The sequence below is a fragment of the Schistocerca nitens genome, chromosome 8, assembly GCF_023898315.1.
Source record: "Schistocerca nitens isolate TAMUIC-IGC-003100 chromosome 8, iqSchNite1.1, whole genome shotgun sequence".
In the NCBI taxonomy this organism is placed as follows: Eukaryota; Metazoa; Arthropoda; class Insecta; order Orthoptera; family Acrididae; genus Schistocerca; species Schistocerca nitens.
Genome location: NC_064621.1, coordinates 52160332 through 52180294, shown reverse-complemented (window position 1 = coordinate 52180294; position 19963 = coordinate 52160332). Strand labels below are relative to the sequence as shown.

Sequence of the window (19963 nt, the reverse complement as noted above, 5' to 3'; positions counted from 1 at the left end):
GCAAATCGAGAGATCAAAGGCTGAATAGGTGTCATGTGCCACACTGAAATGTGTGGGGCACCTGTATTGAGGAGGTGAAGGTCAAGTTGAGTTAGTAGGTCCTCAACTTCTTTGCCACAACCAGCAACCTTAGTGCCACCCCACACAGGGTTATGGGCATTAAAATCACCCAGAAGGGGAAAGGTGGGGGGAGGGAGGGGGGGGGAGAATTGTGAAATGAGAGCAGCCAATACATGGGGCAGTGCATCACCATCTGGAGGGAGGTAGATGTTACAGATGGTAATTTCCTGTGTTGTCCCCACCCTGACAGCCACAGCTCCTAGAGGTGTTTGAAGGGGCACAGGTTCACTACAGACAGAGATAAGGACGAAGATGCAAACTCCACCTGATGATCTATCACAGGCAGGACAGTTTTTGTAGTACCACCTGCAGCGATCCGCAATGCAGGAAACTAGGTTTCCTGAAGGACAATGCAAAAAGCAAGAGTAACGCTTAAAAGTTGATGTAGCTCAGCCTGATGCAAGAAAAAACTGCTGCAGTTCCACTGGATGATGACTCTTTCTGGAATTGGGGAATCATGTAGTGACCAAAGAGGCAGGTTGTGCCTTACCATCACCTGCTGCCACCAGTTGAGTATTTGTATCCATTGCCATTGTGGATGAAGCATCAGTGAGATCCAGGCCCTCAGGGGATGCTAACATCTCCACCTCATCCTCAGATGCACAACCAGTATGGAGTGGTGGTGCTGGGGTCACCAGAGGACCCTGTTTCTTAGCAGCCTTCTTCTTGGTTTGCTTGCCCTCTCACTACTCATTAGCGGCTTGCTGGGAGAGCTTCTCCGAAGTAGCTCCAGGCATGGAGGAAGACTGCGAAGCTCTTCATCCAGCAGCTTTCGGCTCCTTTAGCCACTGGCAAGTGTCCATTGTGGCATTAGTGGAGACCTTTGAAGAACGAGTCCCAAGGGACCCCTTCCGCACAAGAGGAGCCGGAAGAGGCTGTTTCTTCTCTGGCTGGGGGCGAGGGGACCGATATTCCCTGCATTTGGGGGGAGGGAGGGGGGGGTAGGAGGTGGGGGTACTGCTCCCGAAGTAGGTGCTTTGGGAGCAACGTAAGATGTACCCCCTACCACCAAGGGGACGGATGTATTCTGGTGGCCCAGAGGGCCCACAGTTCGCAGCACAGAGTGTGGAACTACCATCACTTGTGGTGGTGATGTTGAAGTAGCTGCAGCATATGTGGACATCAACCAAATGGGGTGTAATCTTTCAAATTTACATGTAGCCTCTTGGTAAATCACCCGGTCCAGGATCTTTTCACTCCTTTTGGAGTACTGTGCAGTCTGGCGAGCAGGGGGAGTGGTGCTCTCCACAACCGATACAAGTGGGAGGAGGTGCACCTGGAGTATTGTGATGCAGTGGACGTCCACAGTCTCGACATGTGGCACTGGAATTGCAATGGGAAGACATGTGCCTGAATTTCCAGCACTTAAAGCACCACATAGGGGGAGGGATGTACAGTTTAACATCACAGTGGTAAACCATCACCTTGACATATTCAGGCAATGAATCATCCTCAAAGGCCGAGATGAAGGCACCGGATGAAATGAAACTCAGCCATTCTGAATTGGCACAGAGCTCATTGTAAGACAGCAAGTGGAGGTCGCGATGGAAAATAATCCCATAGACCATGTTGAGGCTTTTATGGGAAGTGACGGAAACAGGAATATCGACCAGCTGGTCACAGGTAAGGCCTGGGATTGGGTTGGGTATGCAGTCTGAATCAAGACTGACCCATTTCTCATCTTGGACAGTGCTGTCACTGCGCAAACGTATCCTCAAGATGTTCAACAAAAAATTGAGGCTTCGTAAGTAGAAAGAAGTTCCCATCTGTTCTGCTACAGACTAAATACCAAGGCGGTTATGGCTCATTTTTTCTGTAGCCCTACATTCCGCCCATGGTGTAGCGATGGAGGGAAATGATTTTGGGTCATACTTGTCAGCATTGTGTCTGGTCTTTCCCTTCTTTGAGACTGCTGACGCCATTTGGTCACCAGCAAGAGGACTTGGTCTGCTTCACTGTGGGTAATCCGCCCTGATGCCACCCACTCTGATCAGGGGCTCTCCCCACAGGCACAACCCAGCCACAGAAAAGGCCACCTGGCATGATGGCCATTGCCAGGAGTCCTGATGCCCCAAGAAGACAGGCACCTAGTCCTTATCATATGGAGGGAGTTTACAGCTTGGGCATCAGCAATGCGATCCCTGTGTTGGCAGGGGGCTACCACCAAATGGGTACATGACAGCTCACCACAAAGGACTGGCTACTGTGCTGGATGTTAGGCGCAGAGAAATCCAATATCGTCATGGGCGTAAAAGAGGACAGGTGACAACGAAAGATGATGTACCCCAGATAGTGCCCTTGTCCAAATAGTTAAATTGCAGGTGGAGATGCGAAGCCATGAAAAGAAGAGGTTCAGGAGATCGAATCTAATGGCACTATGGATAACTGGTGCACCACGTAAAGCGTCCTTCCCAAAATGGCCCGCATTTCTGTAGAATTTGGCAGGTCAAACCATAAAATGGGACCTGAACTTATAGGGCCAAAGAGTGTGAGACTCCTTTTAGTCACCTCTTACAACAGGAAGGAATACCTCAGGCCTATTCTAACCCCTGGACACACAGAGGGGAAATATAACATGTATGAGTGGATTGGGAGGGATGACATAATAGAGGAAAGGGAGCCTCATGAGAAGAGGCTATAGGTGCAGGATGCGTGAAGTTATGGTCTGGGGGCAAAGTAGAGGTGGGTAAAGGACAGGAGGCTAGCAACCCAGGAGGATTAGAGGATAAAGGGTGCATTGCAAAGAAAAATACCTCCCACGAAATTTAGAAAAGTTGGCAATGGAAGGGGGGATACAGATCCAGATGTGGAGTGGCCATTTAATTGGAGCCTATTGTGTTCCACAGTGTGAGCAGCCACTGGACAGTCAAATCTGCTCATGGCCACCATTTAGTGGTGGCCATTTGTTTGCATGGACAGCTGGTTGTTGGTCCTGTACACGAGATGATATGCAGAAATTGCAGCAGTGGTGGTACATGACCTCCTTTCACAGGTGGTTCTGCCTCTGATACAACAGGATAAGCCTCACTCACGAGTGAAGTAGGGAGTGATGGGTTGGTGTATCCAACGGGTATTGCACTTTGGTTTTTCACAGGGAAATGACCCACGTGAGAAGAGGTAGGGAATAGGTGCGGCATAAGATGAGTACACAAGCTGAACTAGGATACTATGTAGATTGGGAGCATGGAAGAATACCACTGAGAGGGGTAAAAGGCTTGCAGGTAGGATGTTTCTCGTTTTCAGATATGATGCTAAGAAGTCGAAGCCCTGGCAATTGGTATCTTTCAGTAGTTCCAATCCTGTATGACACTGAATGGTGAGCTCATTCCCACTTGGTTCTTCGGAGTGGTCAGAGGATTAGAGGTGCGTGGGAAATCTTTCTGCAGACTAGGTTTGAGGGTAAACATCTTAGTGAGACATTCACAACACCAAGCACGGGATTTCACTGCAGATGTGTCAGCCACAGGTAGCAAGGCTATATGGGAGTGATGTTTTGGTGTGAAAGGTGTGCTACCAAAATTCAGGTACTGGTGATGGTTGGTGGACTGACTCATTCTACATCCCTGAAGGTTCCCCTTGATAAGGTTTATGGAACATGAATTAATAAGTGAATGAACAAAGAAATGAATGAGTGAACAAAGAAATGAATGAACGATGAAGTCTTCTATTCTCAAATGCACATTCAAATATGAGTCACAATGCCTAACATTGTTATCATCAACTTAATGTGTAAATGCTGAAGACTGGAATAGGTTTGCGAACAAAATATGATAGTTGCTATCCACAGAATTTGTGCATATCTACAGAAAAAGAGAATTTACAAAAATGGTTCAAATGGCTCTGAGCACTATGGGACTTAACTTCTAAGGTCATCAGTCCCCTAGAACATAGAACTACTTAAACCTAACTATCCTAAGGACATCACACACATCCATGCCCGAGGCAGGATTCAAACCTGCAACCGTAGCAATCGCGCGGTTCCAGACTGTAGCGCCTAGAACTGCTCGGCCACAACGGCCGGCGAGAATTTACAAAAAATGTTCATAAAATCTACAGTTTTGCAATGATCAGTCCATTAGAGTGGTGTATTACTACAGGACATAAGTTATGCATCTTATTTGCAGCTAGGAACACAATGTGTTTTACTACTTCACAACCACTGGACATCACTTGCTCTACAACAGCTCTACTATTTAAGTACTTTTTATTTTGTGGATTGAGTCTGCCCTACACCTAGACTTTTAAGATGTTGTCATGACAAATATAACAAGGTGGCAGTCTTTTTGCTGAAAATAAACAAATATTCAAAATAAAAGGTTTTACAACTGGATAGCTAGCATCACGATTTCATCCCAGATCACTTCTGTGATGTCATTAAGAAGTTGACTGGACATAAAAAACGGTTCGTATACACTTAACACCGAGCTGATTGGTCCTGAAGAATGTTAATTTTCTGCAGCAATTGGGCATAGGTACTGTAAAAATGCATGTGTATAGGATTCATTTATGATTTACTATGCATTACAATGAAACCATTTTCTGATTATAGCTCATATAAATCTACATTATAATGGCAAATTCTCGACACATTACATGTGTTGGCATGAGGAAAGACAAATATTCACCAAGTAGAAAATATGTTGAGCAACAGACATGCAAATGAACAATGTGTTTAACCTGCAGGTGAGTGTTTGAACTTACATTCCTCAGACTTCGAACATGCAGTCATATTTACACGTTTCATGTAAATATGATGACATCTGCTTTTTTTTAAAAAAAAAAAATCATAGGGCAAAGATTTTTGACGGAAAAATATGATGTAAGCTGTAAGCCAAAGTCATAATGAGCTCGATTACAACTCCTAATTCTATGAAGAATTTTAGTTTCTTTTTAGTATAAACTTCAAGACTGCAATTTTATATGAGAGCTAGACTGTTACTTATAATAAGTACTCATTCATCTTACACAAAACAATGCACATATATTCAAATTAGAGCAATTAGAAGTTACACTGTATCATTTGCTTCTAAATGGAATTAGACATGCATCCAAACCTGGTGGTTGAACGACGTCTGAATTTCGTTCCATCACAACTAGAGCTGAAAAATGAGCAGAGTCATATGCCAGTACGAGAGGGGAACGATGGCAATCTGCTGGAGGGCACTCCAGCGGTAGGTAGACCCCTCCAAATGGTATTGGGGCAAGATCCTCTCCATTCATATCCTGTAAGAAGTTAGCATTAGAAATACACTGTTACTTTCAATACTGATGGAACTACATGTTTTATTATTACAAAAAATAGTAAATTTCCACCTGCATAAAATGCAAATCTAAAAGTTTTGAGCTTGCATATTTGGAACATAAATAGCACAACTACAAACCACCACCACCACCACCACCACCACCACCACCACCACCACCACCACCACCAAACCTGCAGGTTTTTTTTTTTTCCTGTGACTAAAAAATAAAAGTTACAAATAGTGTCCATGTATAAGTTACTTACGACAGATTAAAACACTGAATTTACACAGCCATTTAACAACATTATTTCACAGTGATTTAATAACATTATTTCACAGTGATTTAATAACATTATTTCACAGTGATTTAATAACATTATTTCACAGTGATTTAATAACATTCTGTCCAGAAGGAAAGAGAATGTTCGAAATGATGTTCTCATGTTTTACCATTCTGACTTCATTGATAGCAGTGGCCTGAAACCCAGTTTTTACAACATGAGATTAAGTAACAGAGTGTTTCCTCTGGCTTTTAATGAGTTTATTCTTGCCAGGTTGCAGCTACATTATAAAATAATCTTGATACAATATTTCAGCGGTCCAATTGGCCATGATCTTCAATGATAACATTGTTTGCTAAATCTTGCCAAAACTGACTCCTCCTGTGAACAGTGGCCTTTTTGTAAGCCACAGAGAAACAATAGCACCTGCATGAGGAATCACTGATGCTGCCCCCTAATGCAAAGTGAAGGTACAGTGTTCCAGTGGTGAAACATGTTAGAAACAATGAATCTGGGTATGGAGTAAGCCGCTTTGTTGGCTGTGCCAAATATTATTGTTTTTAATATAAGATAAAACACACTGTGTGTGCATTGTCAACTATTCTTTTAAGCCTGAATCAGAGTTCCTCTACCTGTTCCTGACCTGTGCTGAATGTTTCAAGTTACTCACTGAGATAGGACACTACTGATTTTTTTATCTAGTTTGCTGAACATATATACCTTTCTTTGTGTTTTAGTTGTCCTTCATACTTTGGTAACCATTGTTGCCAGAACTGCATCATGGTCACCGATACCAATGTCAACGTGGATGTTCCCAAAGACATCAGGTTTATTCGTTGCCAACAAATCCAATATTTTTCCATCATAGTTGGGATTTCTAACTACCTGGTCTAGGCAGTTTCAGAGGATGCCTTACCATGTCCATCACTAACAGAACTGTAATTTTCCCAATTAATTTTTGGATGGGTATAGGCTCCACCAATGATTGCAGATTGCTTGGGGAAATTATGTACAAGTGAACTAAGGTTTTCTCCAACATTCTCAGTTACATCAGGAGATGTGTCTGATGAGTGATAGCGGCATCCAGTTATTTTATGCCCATCCTGATACTAAGCCCTGCCCAAACAATCTCACATGCAGCTTCAATTTCTATCTCGGCAGATTCGAATTTCTTGTCTATTGTGATGAATACACCATCTCCATTTCCCATTCGCCTATCCTTTCAATATACACTTAAATTTTCACCAGGAATCTCATTGCTATCAATTTCAGGTTTCAACCAGCTTTCTATGCCTAGTATTATGTGAGCTCCACTGCTTTTCATGAGTGCTTCAAACTATGGCATTTTGTTGCGAATGCTTCGGCAGTTTACCATTAGGATTTTAACACTCTCACCTGTGGGAGGCATTTCTTTCAATATTACACTGATACTTCTGGGTTTCCCACAGCAATCATTATTTGGACTGGATGGAAAGTTGCCTACTCTAAGGGGGGAAAAAGAGACTTTGTGTGCACCCCGCACACAGTCAGCTACCACAGTAGCAGCCTCTAATGTTTACTGCACACCTGACCTATTTAGGATTTTAACCCTATTGCACAAGTTCAGGAAGTTGCAGCCTAGCTTGCCACAGAAACTTCGAAGTCTCTGGTTCAGTCCTGCCACTCAACTTGGAACCACAGAGCTATGATCAGTTCTGTGGACAATGCTGCAAATTATGAGCTTCGTTGAAAATCGATGCAAAAAGGCTGGTGTTTTCAACCTTCTCTGCCAGTAGCTGGAATGACCCAAGAATGACCTCTAAGTCCAGATGACAGGCATCATTTGTCCCAATGTAAGCCACAATCTGCAGCTGGTTGTATCCTGCTTCCTCAATGGCTGCCAGAATAACCTCTTCAACATGTTGAATGAGGCCCCCAGGCATACACACCAAGTGCACCTGGTGTCCTTTCCTGTCCCTTGCTGTCACTTCCATAAATGGAACCATCATTCACCATACCTTTGAACTGTCAAAGATTAATAGACTCCTACCCTTTTGCATTAGCTGTGTCCTGACAATGGACAAAACAGGTTTCCCCAAAACAGGTGAAGTGAGTCCCACTGGATCAGTTTCACTTTCAGTGAAAGACAGCACCTCAGACTAGGTGGTTAGGGGTATTGGTACAACATCCTGAGTTCTCCATGGTCCCCAATCACCCTGTAAGGATGCCACCTGCAGTCAAATGGACAGGTAATGACAGATCCTGTACTTTCTTCAGAAGAGACAGGATCCACAGGAGAGGATAGTACTTGAGGCACCTCTGGTACAGGTATCACAGGTACAGGACTCTCGGGACATCTTTCAACACACCAATTCACAGTAGGTGCCATTCATTTGACATTAGTCAGGGCAATTTCCAGCTGCTTATGAAAATCAATCACCTCATCCTGTGTTTGAGAACAGCATTCACAATGGGGTTGCTTTTGGCTGGTACAATGTATTACAAGGCAATGAAGAAATAACTTTAAATTAAACCTGCTGATTGTCTTTTAATCTGTTGAGCTAAAAAGCTGCTAATTCCCTATAAGAACTGAAGCAAACACACAAAACAAGTTTTCTATTGAGGCAACTCAAAAACCTGTGGGGAAAAATTACGTTTCCTAAAACATTTAGATGTTAATTATAGTAGTTAGCGAACTCGAAAATAAAGTTAATTTATGATATATGCAGATAATATATATGGCTACTTCTCTTTAAGGGGAAACTAGATGTAACACAATATGTTACTTAGAAAATATGCTACAGTAACTAAATCAATGCCAATTTGTTACGAATTACTCATGCATTATGAAAGGACAATGGTAGCTTCCAAAAATTCTCAAAAACACATGTTTATCTCTGTTGATATGCAATGAAATTCAGGGTTGATGTATACTTTAGCTCAACTGTGAACCACAAAGGATGGCTTGCTACGAATTAAATTATATATCCAAAACACTTTTACTGCTAACGTATGAAAATGTAGTTTTGTAAGGGTCCCAAAATTCTGAAACTAAACTATTTCTCATACAAATGTGAAATGAAATTAGAAAAACATTCTTTAGAGTGAGGATAGGTCTACTGCTTTCAAGAATTTTAAAAAGAGCACAATTTATTTTAAGCCTACAATTGACAGTAAGAGTACTAGTTTATTGCGGCGCTAGCAAATGTTCGAAGTTTCACAATATATCACAATGCAAACAGGTATTGATACAATCAATGAAAGATTACGCCGAAGAAGTGATGAGAACAGTAAAATATGTGAATCTAGAACTTTAAATAAACGCACATTCTTGTACAAGTAGTCTCACACAGGAGAAAAAATCCTAAATCAGCTTTCATATATAAATAAATGTGTGTATTGCACAAATCTTTCACTTAGCTGATTTTGTGCATGCTTCTACACTGGTGTGCTGAAGAAGAACATTGCAGCATAAGTTTACCTCGATCAAAATTGCTAAAATGGCCAGCACCAACAAAGCAAGTCTTCTGCCTGTTGCAGTATTTAAATACAAGTGGCACTTATTGTCTAAATAAACTAACAACTTATTAATACTTCCACTAACTGAAGAGCACTCCTGAGCTTGTAACCAATTACTGCAGCTGCCAACACATGAGTAACTTCTTTACTTACAGTTAATGTACAGGCACCTGCTACAATGGATACCACACAGGGACAAAATGCTGTAACTTCTATCATAAGTTTGCCAAATGCAGAAAGGTAAGCTGTGTGCACTGTCGCAAATAAGCCCAGGGTGCTTACACTCAATACTAATTGTCAGTCTAGTTTATAGGAATGTCTTAACTCACTTGCACTCAAATGCATTATTTTTTAGTCATCAGTCTATTTTCAACATAACATTGAAGGCAGAAATGTTAATGTATTATTCTTAATGTTACTCTTCAATATGGGCAAAGAACCTGAAACTCTTGTTACGCAACAAAAATAGTCAAGAATGCTTCATCTAAAGAGGTCTTCTAATGAACTCCACTCTCAAGCTTTTAATAATGTTTCATAAAGTATCCATGCTACAGTCAACCAAAATAATGAAAAATTCTTACTCAATGTTATTACCTTGAGCATCACATCTGCAATGACAACTATAGGTCTCCGCAGCACGTGTGCTAATGCAAGTACGTGAACTTCTTCAAGGCTCTCATACGTTGCATTTTCTGGTATCTCCTCCCTTAAATTAAAATAAAACAAAGGGAAATCTCTTAGCAGAGATGTTTAATGTATTTGGCAATGTGAAACTTAAATTACCGACCACTACATACAGATTTTTTTAAAGTGTAAAGGCTTTGGCTTTACAGAACATTACCAGACATCTGACTAATGCACATCATTATAGAGGTTCTGGTATTGTTCTTGATATTTAATCTAAACTTTTATTTGACCAGTTTCACTGCCAGTATGCTTCCTCAGACCCATACGTCAATTAAGGACAACAGTATGAAACAGACTGTATACTCACAGGGAACGCTCCATAAGAATGGAACTGCGTCTGCGATTCATTGACTTCCGTGGCTGAGTTGAAGCCATGCTGATTATGCTGTCCCATTCACGTTGCCATTCCTCCTCAGTATATACAAGACCCGCAGCTAGATTAGCACGTGTCTGTTGCCATCGCCAGCGTCGATACAAAGCTTCACGGCATGGAGAACCCGATAAGAAACCATGAAGAGCACGTCGCAGAGTCAGCAGTCTATCGTGGAAGCCCCACATTCCTGCAAGAGCACATGTTTACTGCATACATTCAAATTTCTTTGAACTATGAAAAGTTTTCCTGATCCCACCAAGGAGCATGACCAGTTATAGTCTGTCTATAAATGAAGAGTGAGCAGTTCTTGTGGAGGAGGAAGTGGCGGACGTGGGGCGGAAGGGACGTGGGCCGGAAGGGACGTGGGGCAGACGGGGCCGGAAGGGAGGGGGAGCAGAGGGGGCGGAAGGGATGGGGGCAGAGGGGGCGGGAGGGTGGCGGGCAGAGGGGGGGGGGAAGGGATTGATGAATGATGTATTACAACTGCTATGCATAACATAATTCTCTTCTTAGACATATAAATATCTTCATTGTCTCACTCGTATCTCGAGCTTTACAGATAATTAAGTACATTGAGACATAAGAGTTGGTTTAAAACCCATATGAAAATGTGACTTGACTACTCCGAGTCCAAGACATGCATGTACATAGCAATCTATATTCAATTGTTCATCAGTCTTTTTTACAATCACCACAGACACTAACACATCAAAGAATACTACGTAATTATTCCTAGAGTTTTCATCACGTCTTCTGGGGTGCTGGTGGCAAACACTTGTCATCGTCAGTGACTCGCCCTTCTTACAATCTTCTAATAACAACCTTCTGACCTGCACTTATAAACAGGTAGATCGGTAGAAACGTTCTCACTCTCCCGCACTTGTACCTAAAATATCAGGTGTTCGAGACGGTGGAAGGCCGAGTGTTTCTAGAAAATTTACCCCGAAATTCTTGAGGCACTACAGTGTTCCTATTTTCTTATTCATTTCTAATCTTACTCCTGCATTACCCCTAACTGTTATATTTATAAGCCTGTATTCACCTGATCAGAAGTCCTGTTCCTCCAGCCACCAAACTTCACTAATTCCCATTATATTTAACTTCAACCTATCCCTTTCCCTTTTTAAATATAGACTTACAAGAAGATATGAAAGAGGTTACTGCACAATTTTCTCACTCTGGTAACAGAGTCAGTTCGGTTGCCGATTATGGCCAATGGAGTGCCAAAATAGTCATCATTAGCACAGCAGAGTGTGTTTCTGTTGGTTGTGATGTCAGCAGAAATGCCTATTTGTAATTTGCACTCATAATGCAACAACTGTTGTATATGATCACACGTGTAGTAATATTCCGACAAGGACATGTCTTTCAGACATGTTGAATATTTAATGACTGTTTCACCTGTGCACTTTATAATGGCTATTAAGCTGAAATTGCAAGAGTGTTAAATAAAGAAATGTTAATGAATTAAGTAATCACTTAACAAATTATGTAATTTTGTGCAACAATCAGTCAAACGAAACAACTTCAGGTTCAAGATGGAATAACAACATTATGAAAAGGACAGAGTGCTGCTCACCACACAAAGGAGGCATTTAGGTGCAGACAGATACTATGAGAAGACTGCTAAACATTTAAGCTTTAAGTGCTGCTAGATGCATAATCAGAAATCTGTACTGCGGGAGGGGGGAGGGAAGGGAGAGAGGATGGAGGTTTTAAGGAATCAATCTACGAGGTCATCGGGCCCTTAATTCCCTGCGTGTCAAGCTGTGAATAGTCCCCAGAGAGGAAGCACATGGGAGGGAAATCCCAGTGGATTTGACTGTATCTGAGAATCGAGAAAACAAAGAGAGAGAAGCAAGTAGAAGTGAAATAGGGGTACAAGGGTGAAGGTGGGATAATTCTCCACTCAGAAAGCAGCTGGAGGGCTCCAGACAAATTAAGTGACCTGAGACATGACCTCTGCATCCAACAAGTGTTTCCACATCTTCCCTTATCATAAGAACATTAACTTCACGGACAAGATTAAACCTTGGAAAGAGATTGGTGATGACGAGTCTGTCAACTGACAACAAATGGACAAGAGTAAAAAGAATTGAAAAGGGGGAAGGGCAGGAGCCAGGCCAAACCACTGAGCAAGTGCAGCTGTTGTCCCCCCTGGATTGGAGTAGGCAACGAGGTGCCTCTCCAATCTCTCAATTGGCCAATAAGACTAATGCACCCTACATCACAGACAGGAGTAAAAACACTTTCACAGGTAAAACGTAAAACCAAATCTGCCACTTTGACGTCATCTGCTAGCACCAGAGGTAGTGTATCAGCAAGTTTCAGGTACACTGTAAGGTGGCCAAATTAGGGCAGTCCAGTAGGATGTGGGCCACCGAGAGATGAGCAACACACCGACAGTGGGGTGGATCCTCACTTCAGTGGATGTGGACAAGGGTTAGCAAGTACGGCAAATGTGAAGCTACAGTAGCTTTCCTGCAAGAACCACAAAGGGAAGACTGCCCACGGTTGTTATCTCCCTTATGGTTTGCAGTTTATTCAGAGAAACTATGGCACACCAATCCGCATTCCAAGCAACCAACAATTGTCAGTGTAGAGTTGACTGAAGGCCTGGTTCTGGTACCCCATCTCCAAAGTTGGCATCCTGATAGCCAACCCATCAGAATGTACATTCGCAAGGATCCCAACGTGACCAGGGGTTCATACAAAGATGACCAACCGTCCAGCATGGTGGAGGTCATACAGGAGATCACGTACAGGCAAAGTCGATGGGTGTTGGTCGACAGCCTGAAAACTACTCGAGGAGTCAATGCCAGCACAAAATGGAAAGTGGCTGAGGTCTCTGGCAATTCACTGCATCTTGCATGTGAATAGGCTAAATTGGTTCGTCCACTGATCGTACAGCTATCGGTGTATACCACCTCTGAGCCTACAAATATTCAGGAACAGACGGCAAAAAACCGTAGGGTCTACTGAGTCTTAGGACAAAGGAGAGATCGAGGCAGGTCCAAGGACGGGGTACATGCCACTGGTGCACATGCAAATTCTCTCTAACAAGAGGCTACAGTGGGGAAAGATGGAGTTTAGAGCAGAGAGTCTGTATGTCAATTGTGATTGTGACTCCAGACAACTGCCTCTGTTGTGGGAGATAGATGTAACTACCACAAGCAAGTACACAGTAGTTCAGACAATCAGGGGAGCAGTGAATGTCTATTGCACAGCTAAGCAACAGCTGTTGGCACCTAATCTTTATGTGAGGAATGCCAACCTCCATGAGTAGGCTGTTCACAGGCCCAGTCCTACAGATACTTGTCACGAGTCTGACTCCAAAATGTTGTATCGTGTCCAGCATCCACAATGCTGAGCCATACGCCAGGCTCACATAATCGAGAAGAGACAGGATCAGAGCCTTGTAGAGCCACAAAAGTGTAGAGAGGTCTGCACCTCAGCCGGTGTTACCGAGATGGTGAAAAGTATTAAAGTGTGACCAGCATGTTTCCTTAAGCTAACAAAGATGTGAAAGCCACATCAACCGTGCATCAAAGACCAATCCCAAAAAATGAAAAGACTCCACCACAATGAACACTGGGCCCTCGAGGTAGAGTTCTGACTGGAGATGAACAGAACGACGAGGACAGAAGTGCGTGACACATGTATTGGCAGCAGAAAACTGGAAGCCATGGGCAAGAGCCCAAGCCTGCACATTTCTTATGGCACCTTGTAGTCAGCTTTCAGCAATACCTGCAGTTGATCAGCAATAATAGATGCAACGGTTGTCAGCATACAAGGAGGGAGGCACTGTAGACCGCACAGCTAAAGATAGTCCACGATAGCCATTTAAAACAGGGGCACGTGCAATACAGAGCCCTGCAGAACACCATTCTCTTGTATATGGGGAGTACTGTGGGAAGCAGCAAATTCAGCCCACACAAGACATTCCACACAAAAATCAGGAGTTGGCCCCATAGAACCCACTTATGAAGGACAGTAAGTATATAGTGATGTCATGTGGTGTCATAAGCACGATGCAAGTCAAAGAAGACAGCAGTAAGATGCTGACACCAAGCAAACACTGTCTGAATAGCAGACCATAGGCAGACAAAACTGTCAGCAGTAGAATGGCCTTCACTAAAATTGCCCTGGGACGGGGCCAAAAGACCCAGATAATCAAGGTACCAATACAACCATAGGTTTCACCATATGTTCGAATAATTTGCAGAGGACATTAGTAAGGGTAAATAGGCAACAGCTGTCCATCTCAAGGATGTGTTGACCGAGTTGCAGTATTGTGATAATCATACTTTCTCACAATTGAGATGGGATCTCACCCTCGCTCCAGCTGCGACTGAAAATGGGAAGCATGTGACGTTGGAAATCTACTGATAACTCATCATTTTTAATGTTTTCTGTCTCCTTAGTTGCTTTCAAATTCTTGGAAGTATTTTCTGTCTACGCAAATGCTTAAAACGCTTATCAGTTGTTTTTCGTGGAGGTATGTTCCGCCTATACAACTAATTGAAGGTAGTTTTTTTATTGCCATATGCGTTTTACTTCGTTTATTTGTGAAGCATCTTCAGTGGCCTGTAATACGTTTCTTTTTATACATAATAAACGTATTATGTGGTAGTTACAATATGTTGGTATGTTACATTTTGTCATGTTTTACTCTTGTTTTTTAGGTCAGAATCGACTTTTGTAGCACAAATTTCATGCTGTGAAATTATCGTCTGGCGTTATTTACAATTTCCAGCACTGTTAGCTCATGTGTGGTGCTGGAGATGTATTCGTTAGTTTCCAAGCTCCATTTGGCCGATTTACAGCATTCTTTCACCCACATTTGATTCAACACATCGTATATATCACTCGCACTTTTCATTTTGTGATCAAGATGAGTGTAGTGTTGTCAACTGTCATTGTGTCTGTCGTCTTTTGTTTGTGTTGTGTGTATGGTTTGATATTTTTCATTTGTTTTGTTTGTGTGTTTTTATATATTTTGCAATGACTCTTTGTAGGTGAAAGTTTTCTTGCAATGTCAGCAGCTTTTTGTTGAGATTATTCACTCAGATAACTCTCATCTCATGTTCCATGTTTGATCAGGTGTTTGGCCAAGGTAGAATGACTATTTTCATATTTCCAACTTATTATATGTTCTTTATATCTAGTGTTGAAGTTTCCAGATACACTAATTTAATTTCTTGGCACTCTAGCTGGTACATACCTGCTCCTTGGTATTTATCTGGTTTGTCTGTTGTTTGTAATTTTGTTGGAGTGTTGGTTGGTTGGATTAAAAGAGAGAGGGGGGGGGGGGGGGGGACCAAACTAAGAGGTCATCAGTCCCTTGTTCTGAATAAAACAATGCCACAAGTATGAGAATATAATAAACTAGACTGACAACTCAAAACAGAATGAAAGGAAAATTCACAACTACAATGAAGGGCAACAAACGTGTAAATGGACAAAAAGGGTCAAGAAATGCAAGAAACGGGATGAAGAGATTAAAACAACAAAGCAGATTACCATGGCTGGGTGACCATGAGAATAAAAAAGGAGAAGCCAGCCACTCTGTACCACATTTAAACCTCCACTCTAGAAGCACTAGGGTGGAGGACACAGACGGACATAGGACATGCGCTAAAACTTAGATCAAATGATAAAACACACCCTCACGAATAAAATGTAAAACTAAATCAGCCGATGAGGTGTTGTCAGATAAAATTAGCAGAAACGAGTCCCATAACTCAAGATTTCGTCACTGGGCAGTCGAAGTGGGACAGTGCACCAGAATATGGGCCACTGTCAACCGGGCGCCGAGCCGACATTCAGGCAGGTCTTCATGGCGCAGGAGGCAACTGTGGGTTGCCCAAGCGTGGCCAATGCAGAGGCAGCAGAGGACAACTTATTCCTGCGAGAGGCCCGCATGGAAGTCTTCCAGACATTTGTAGCCTCCTTAATGACATGCAGTTCGTTGTGTGTACCGTTATGCAATTCCGTCTCCCAAAGCCAAAAGAACCCTACGCCATAAGTCAGAACGTAGGTCAGGTTCAGAGATGCCAATCTCCAGAAGCGGTTTCCAAGTAGCCTGTTTGGCCAGCCTGTCAGCAAGTTCATTGTCTAGGATGTCAACGTGTCCTGGAGTCCACACTCAAACACCACTGAAAGACGGAACCGGTCCATGGTATATATGGACTCCTGGATGGATGCCTCCAAAGGATGGTTAGGGTAGCACTGGTCGATAGCTTGTAAGCTGCTCAAGGAGTCAGCATACAGAAGAAACGATTCCCCAGGACATGAACGGATATACTGAAGTGCACGAGAGATGGCCACCATCTCTGCAGTGAATACACTGCAGTCATCAGGCAAGGAATGCTGTTCAAAATGGCCTCTGAGGATGTAGGCAAAGCCAACATGACCATCAGCCATCAAGCCATCAGTGTAAACCACTTCAGAGCCCCGGAACACGTCAAGAATCGCGAGGAAGTGATAGCGGAGGGCAGCACGAGTAACTGAGTCCTTAGGGTCATGCGAAAGGTTCAGACAAATTTGTGGCCTAGGCGTACACCGTGGAGGTGTATGTGGACAAACCTGGATGGGAGGTGGTAAAGGGAAGGATTCCAGTTCAGACAGAAGGGATCGCACATGAACCACAATCGTTAGCAATGACCTGGGCTGCCGATGTGGGAGATGAACTGCTGCGTGTAGAAAAGGGAGACGGTAATTCGGATGCTCAAGAGAACTATGAATGTGTGCAGCATAACTGGCGAGCAGTTGTGCACGTCAGATCTGCAATGGAGGGACTCCGGCTTCCACCAGGACACTGGTCACCGGACTCATTCTAAAAGCTCCCATCGCTAGGCGAACGCCACAGTGGTGCACTGGGTCAAGTACACGCAACGCTGTTGGTGTCACTGAACCATAAACCAGACTGCCATAGTCAAGGTGGAACTGAACAGGGCTTTGTAGAGCTGCAGCAGAGTAGAGTGATCTGCACCTTAGTTGGCATTGCTCAGGCAGCAGAGGGCATTGAGGTGCTGCCACGACTTCCGCTTAAGCTGACGAAGGTGAGGTAGGCAAGTCAATCCGGCATCGAAAACCAGTCCTAAGAATCAATATGTCTCCACTACAATGAGTGGATTGTCATGAAGGTAAAGAAAGTTCTAGTTCCGGATGAACAGTATGATGCTGACAGAAGTGCATAACACACGACTTAGTGACCGAACACTAGAAACCGTGGGCAAGAGCCCATGACTGCCCCCTTGTGGATGGCTCCTTGTAGGCACCGCTCAGCAACACCAGTAATGATGGAGCAGTACAAAATGCAGAAGTCATCTGCATACAGAGAGGGTGAGACAGACGGTCCTACAGCAGTGCTAGACTGTTAACTGATACAAAAAAATAGTGATACACTCAATACAGAGCCCTGCAGGACCCCATTCTCCTGGATATGGGGGGAACTATTGGAGGCACCAACTTGGACACAGGAAGTACGGAGCGACAGGAAGTTTTGAATAAAAATCGGGAGAGGGCCTCAGAGAACCCACCCGTATAGTGTGCCAAGGATATGATGTCACCAGGTGGTGTCATACATTTTGCGTTGATCAAAAAACAATGTCAAGAAGGTGTTGTCATCTGGGAAAGTCTGTTCGGATGACAGACTCGAGGGACACAAGATTATCAGTGGTAAAGCACCACTGGTGGAAGCTGCCCTGACATGGAGCCAGTAGGCCACATGACTCAAGGACCCAACCAAACCACCAACACACCATACGTTCCAGCAGCTTACAAAGAATGCTGGTGAGGCTGATGGGCCAATAGCTATCCACAGCAAGTGGGTTTTTACTGGGTTTGAGCATCGGAACGATGGCGCCCTCCCACCATTCCAAAGGAAATATGCCATCACAGCACCACATCCAGTTGAAGAAAACGAGGAGATGACACTTGTAGTCAGACGAGAGATGTTTAATCATCTGACTGTGGATCTGATCCGACCCAGGAGCTGTGTCGGGGCAATGTGCAAGTGCGCTGAGGAGCTCCCACTCCGTAAATCAGGTGTTATAGGGTTCACTGTGGCGTGTAGTGAACAAGACGACTTTCCTTTCCATCAGCTGTTTGAGGGTGTGAAAGGCTGGGGGGTAGTTCTCAGACACAGAGGCTCGAGCATAGTGCTCAGCAAAGTGCTCGGCAATCACATTTGCGTCGGTACATAGCATGCCAGTGATGGTAACACCAGGGACAACTGTTGGGGTCTGTTGCCCAAACAGACATCTGATCTTCATCCAGACTTGGGAAGGTGTCGTATGGCACCCAATGGTCGACATGTACCTCTCCAACACTCCTGTTTCCATCATTTTATAAGGTGGCATACACGGGCACGGAACCACCAAAACGCTATCAGATGCTTTAAGGAAGGGTGCCGCTTGTGCCGTTGTAAAAAGAGCTCGTCAACACTCTGTAATTGCCTCAACGACCACCAAGGGACTGTATTTTACCGGGGGCACCCTAAAGAGTGAGGGATCATGTTTTCTGACACAGAAACGATTGTTGTAGTCACCTGCTCAACCATCGCATCGATGTTACAGTGTGGGGGAGATTCAACAGTGACCACAGAGGTGAAAATTTCCCAGTCCGCCTTGTTTAAGGCCCATCTGGGCAGGCGTCCATGGGCTTGACGCCGGGGAAGTGACAGGAAGATGGGGAAATGGTCACTACCACACAGGTCGTCATGTACTCTCCAGTGGATAGATGGGAGAAGTCCTGGGCTGCAAACTGATATATCAATGGCCGAGCAGCTACCAAGAGCCACACTGAACTGTGTGGCGGCTCCAGTATTTAAGAGGCAGAGGCCGAACTGAGACTGTAAAGTTTCGACATCTCTGCCAGTGCCAGTAAGCATGGGTGCCACCCCACAAGTGGTTATGGACGTTAAAATCTCCCAAAAGTAGGAAAGGTTTAGGAGGTGATGAATCAGTGCAGTTAATAGATTCAGGGATACTGCACTGTCTGAAGGAAGATATACATTGCAGACAGTTACTTCCTGCATTGTCCTCATTCTGACAGCCACAGCTTCAAGAGGGGTTTTGAAGGTGCACAGTGTCACTACAGACTGAGTTTAGGACATAAACGCAAACTCCACATGACACTCTATTATAGTTTCTACACTTCCTGTAATATCCCTTACAGCCACAAAGGGCAGCGGTCCGCATTGCCGGGAGCCACATTTCCTGGGGGGCAATGCAGAAAGCAAGTGTAAAGCTTAACAGTTGCCGCAGCTCAGCCAGGCGGTGGAAGAAAACTGCTGCAATTCAACTCGAGGACAACGTCATTGTGAGACTGGAAAGGCATGGAACATTCAATGAGGCAGTTTACGCCGCAGGGTCACCTGTTGCCACCAACATTTTGCCTGAGCAGTCTAAATCCATTGTGTCTGAAGGTCCAGCGAGATCTAGGTCCTCAGCAGACACCAGAATATCCAACCCATCCTCAGATGCAGAGCTTTTAGGTAGCGGTGGTGTGGGTGCCACCGCAAGCTCCTTGTTCTTGGAGGTGGTCTTTTTTGATATCTCGCCTGTGTTCCTTGGGTTTCCCTGGCTGGGAGGACTTCACTGAATCAGTCCCTGGGACTGAGGATGAGCGTGAAGCCCTACGACCAGCTGCTTTTGGGCTCTGCAGCCACTGAAGGGTGTCATCTTTCCACTAGCAGAAAAACTGGAATGGAGTGACCCAAGGGAACCCTTTCTAGCGAGAGGAGACGAAGAAGC

The 19963-nt window shown here is 44.0% G+C and overlaps 1 protein-coding gene across 3 annotated transcripts in view; it reads right to left on the bottom strand.

The window, feature by feature from the left end:
* LOC126198985 (OTU domain-containing protein 7B-like) overlaps nt 1-19963 on the bottom strand; it is an 86087-nt gene that overhangs the window by 29877 nt on the left and 36247 nt on the right. For all 3 annotated transcript variants that reach the window (XM_049935653.1, XM_049935652.1, XM_049935654.1), the window contains exons 5-7: nt 10137-10389; nt 9737-9848; nt 5175-5343 (exon numbers count right to left, since the gene is read on the bottom strand). In XM_049935653.1, the coding sequence (XP_049791610.1) occupies nt 5175-5343; nt 9737-9848; nt 10137-10389 (534 nt within the window). The remainder of the gene's footprint in view (nt 1-5174; nt 5344-9736; nt 9849-10136; nt 10390-19963) is intronic.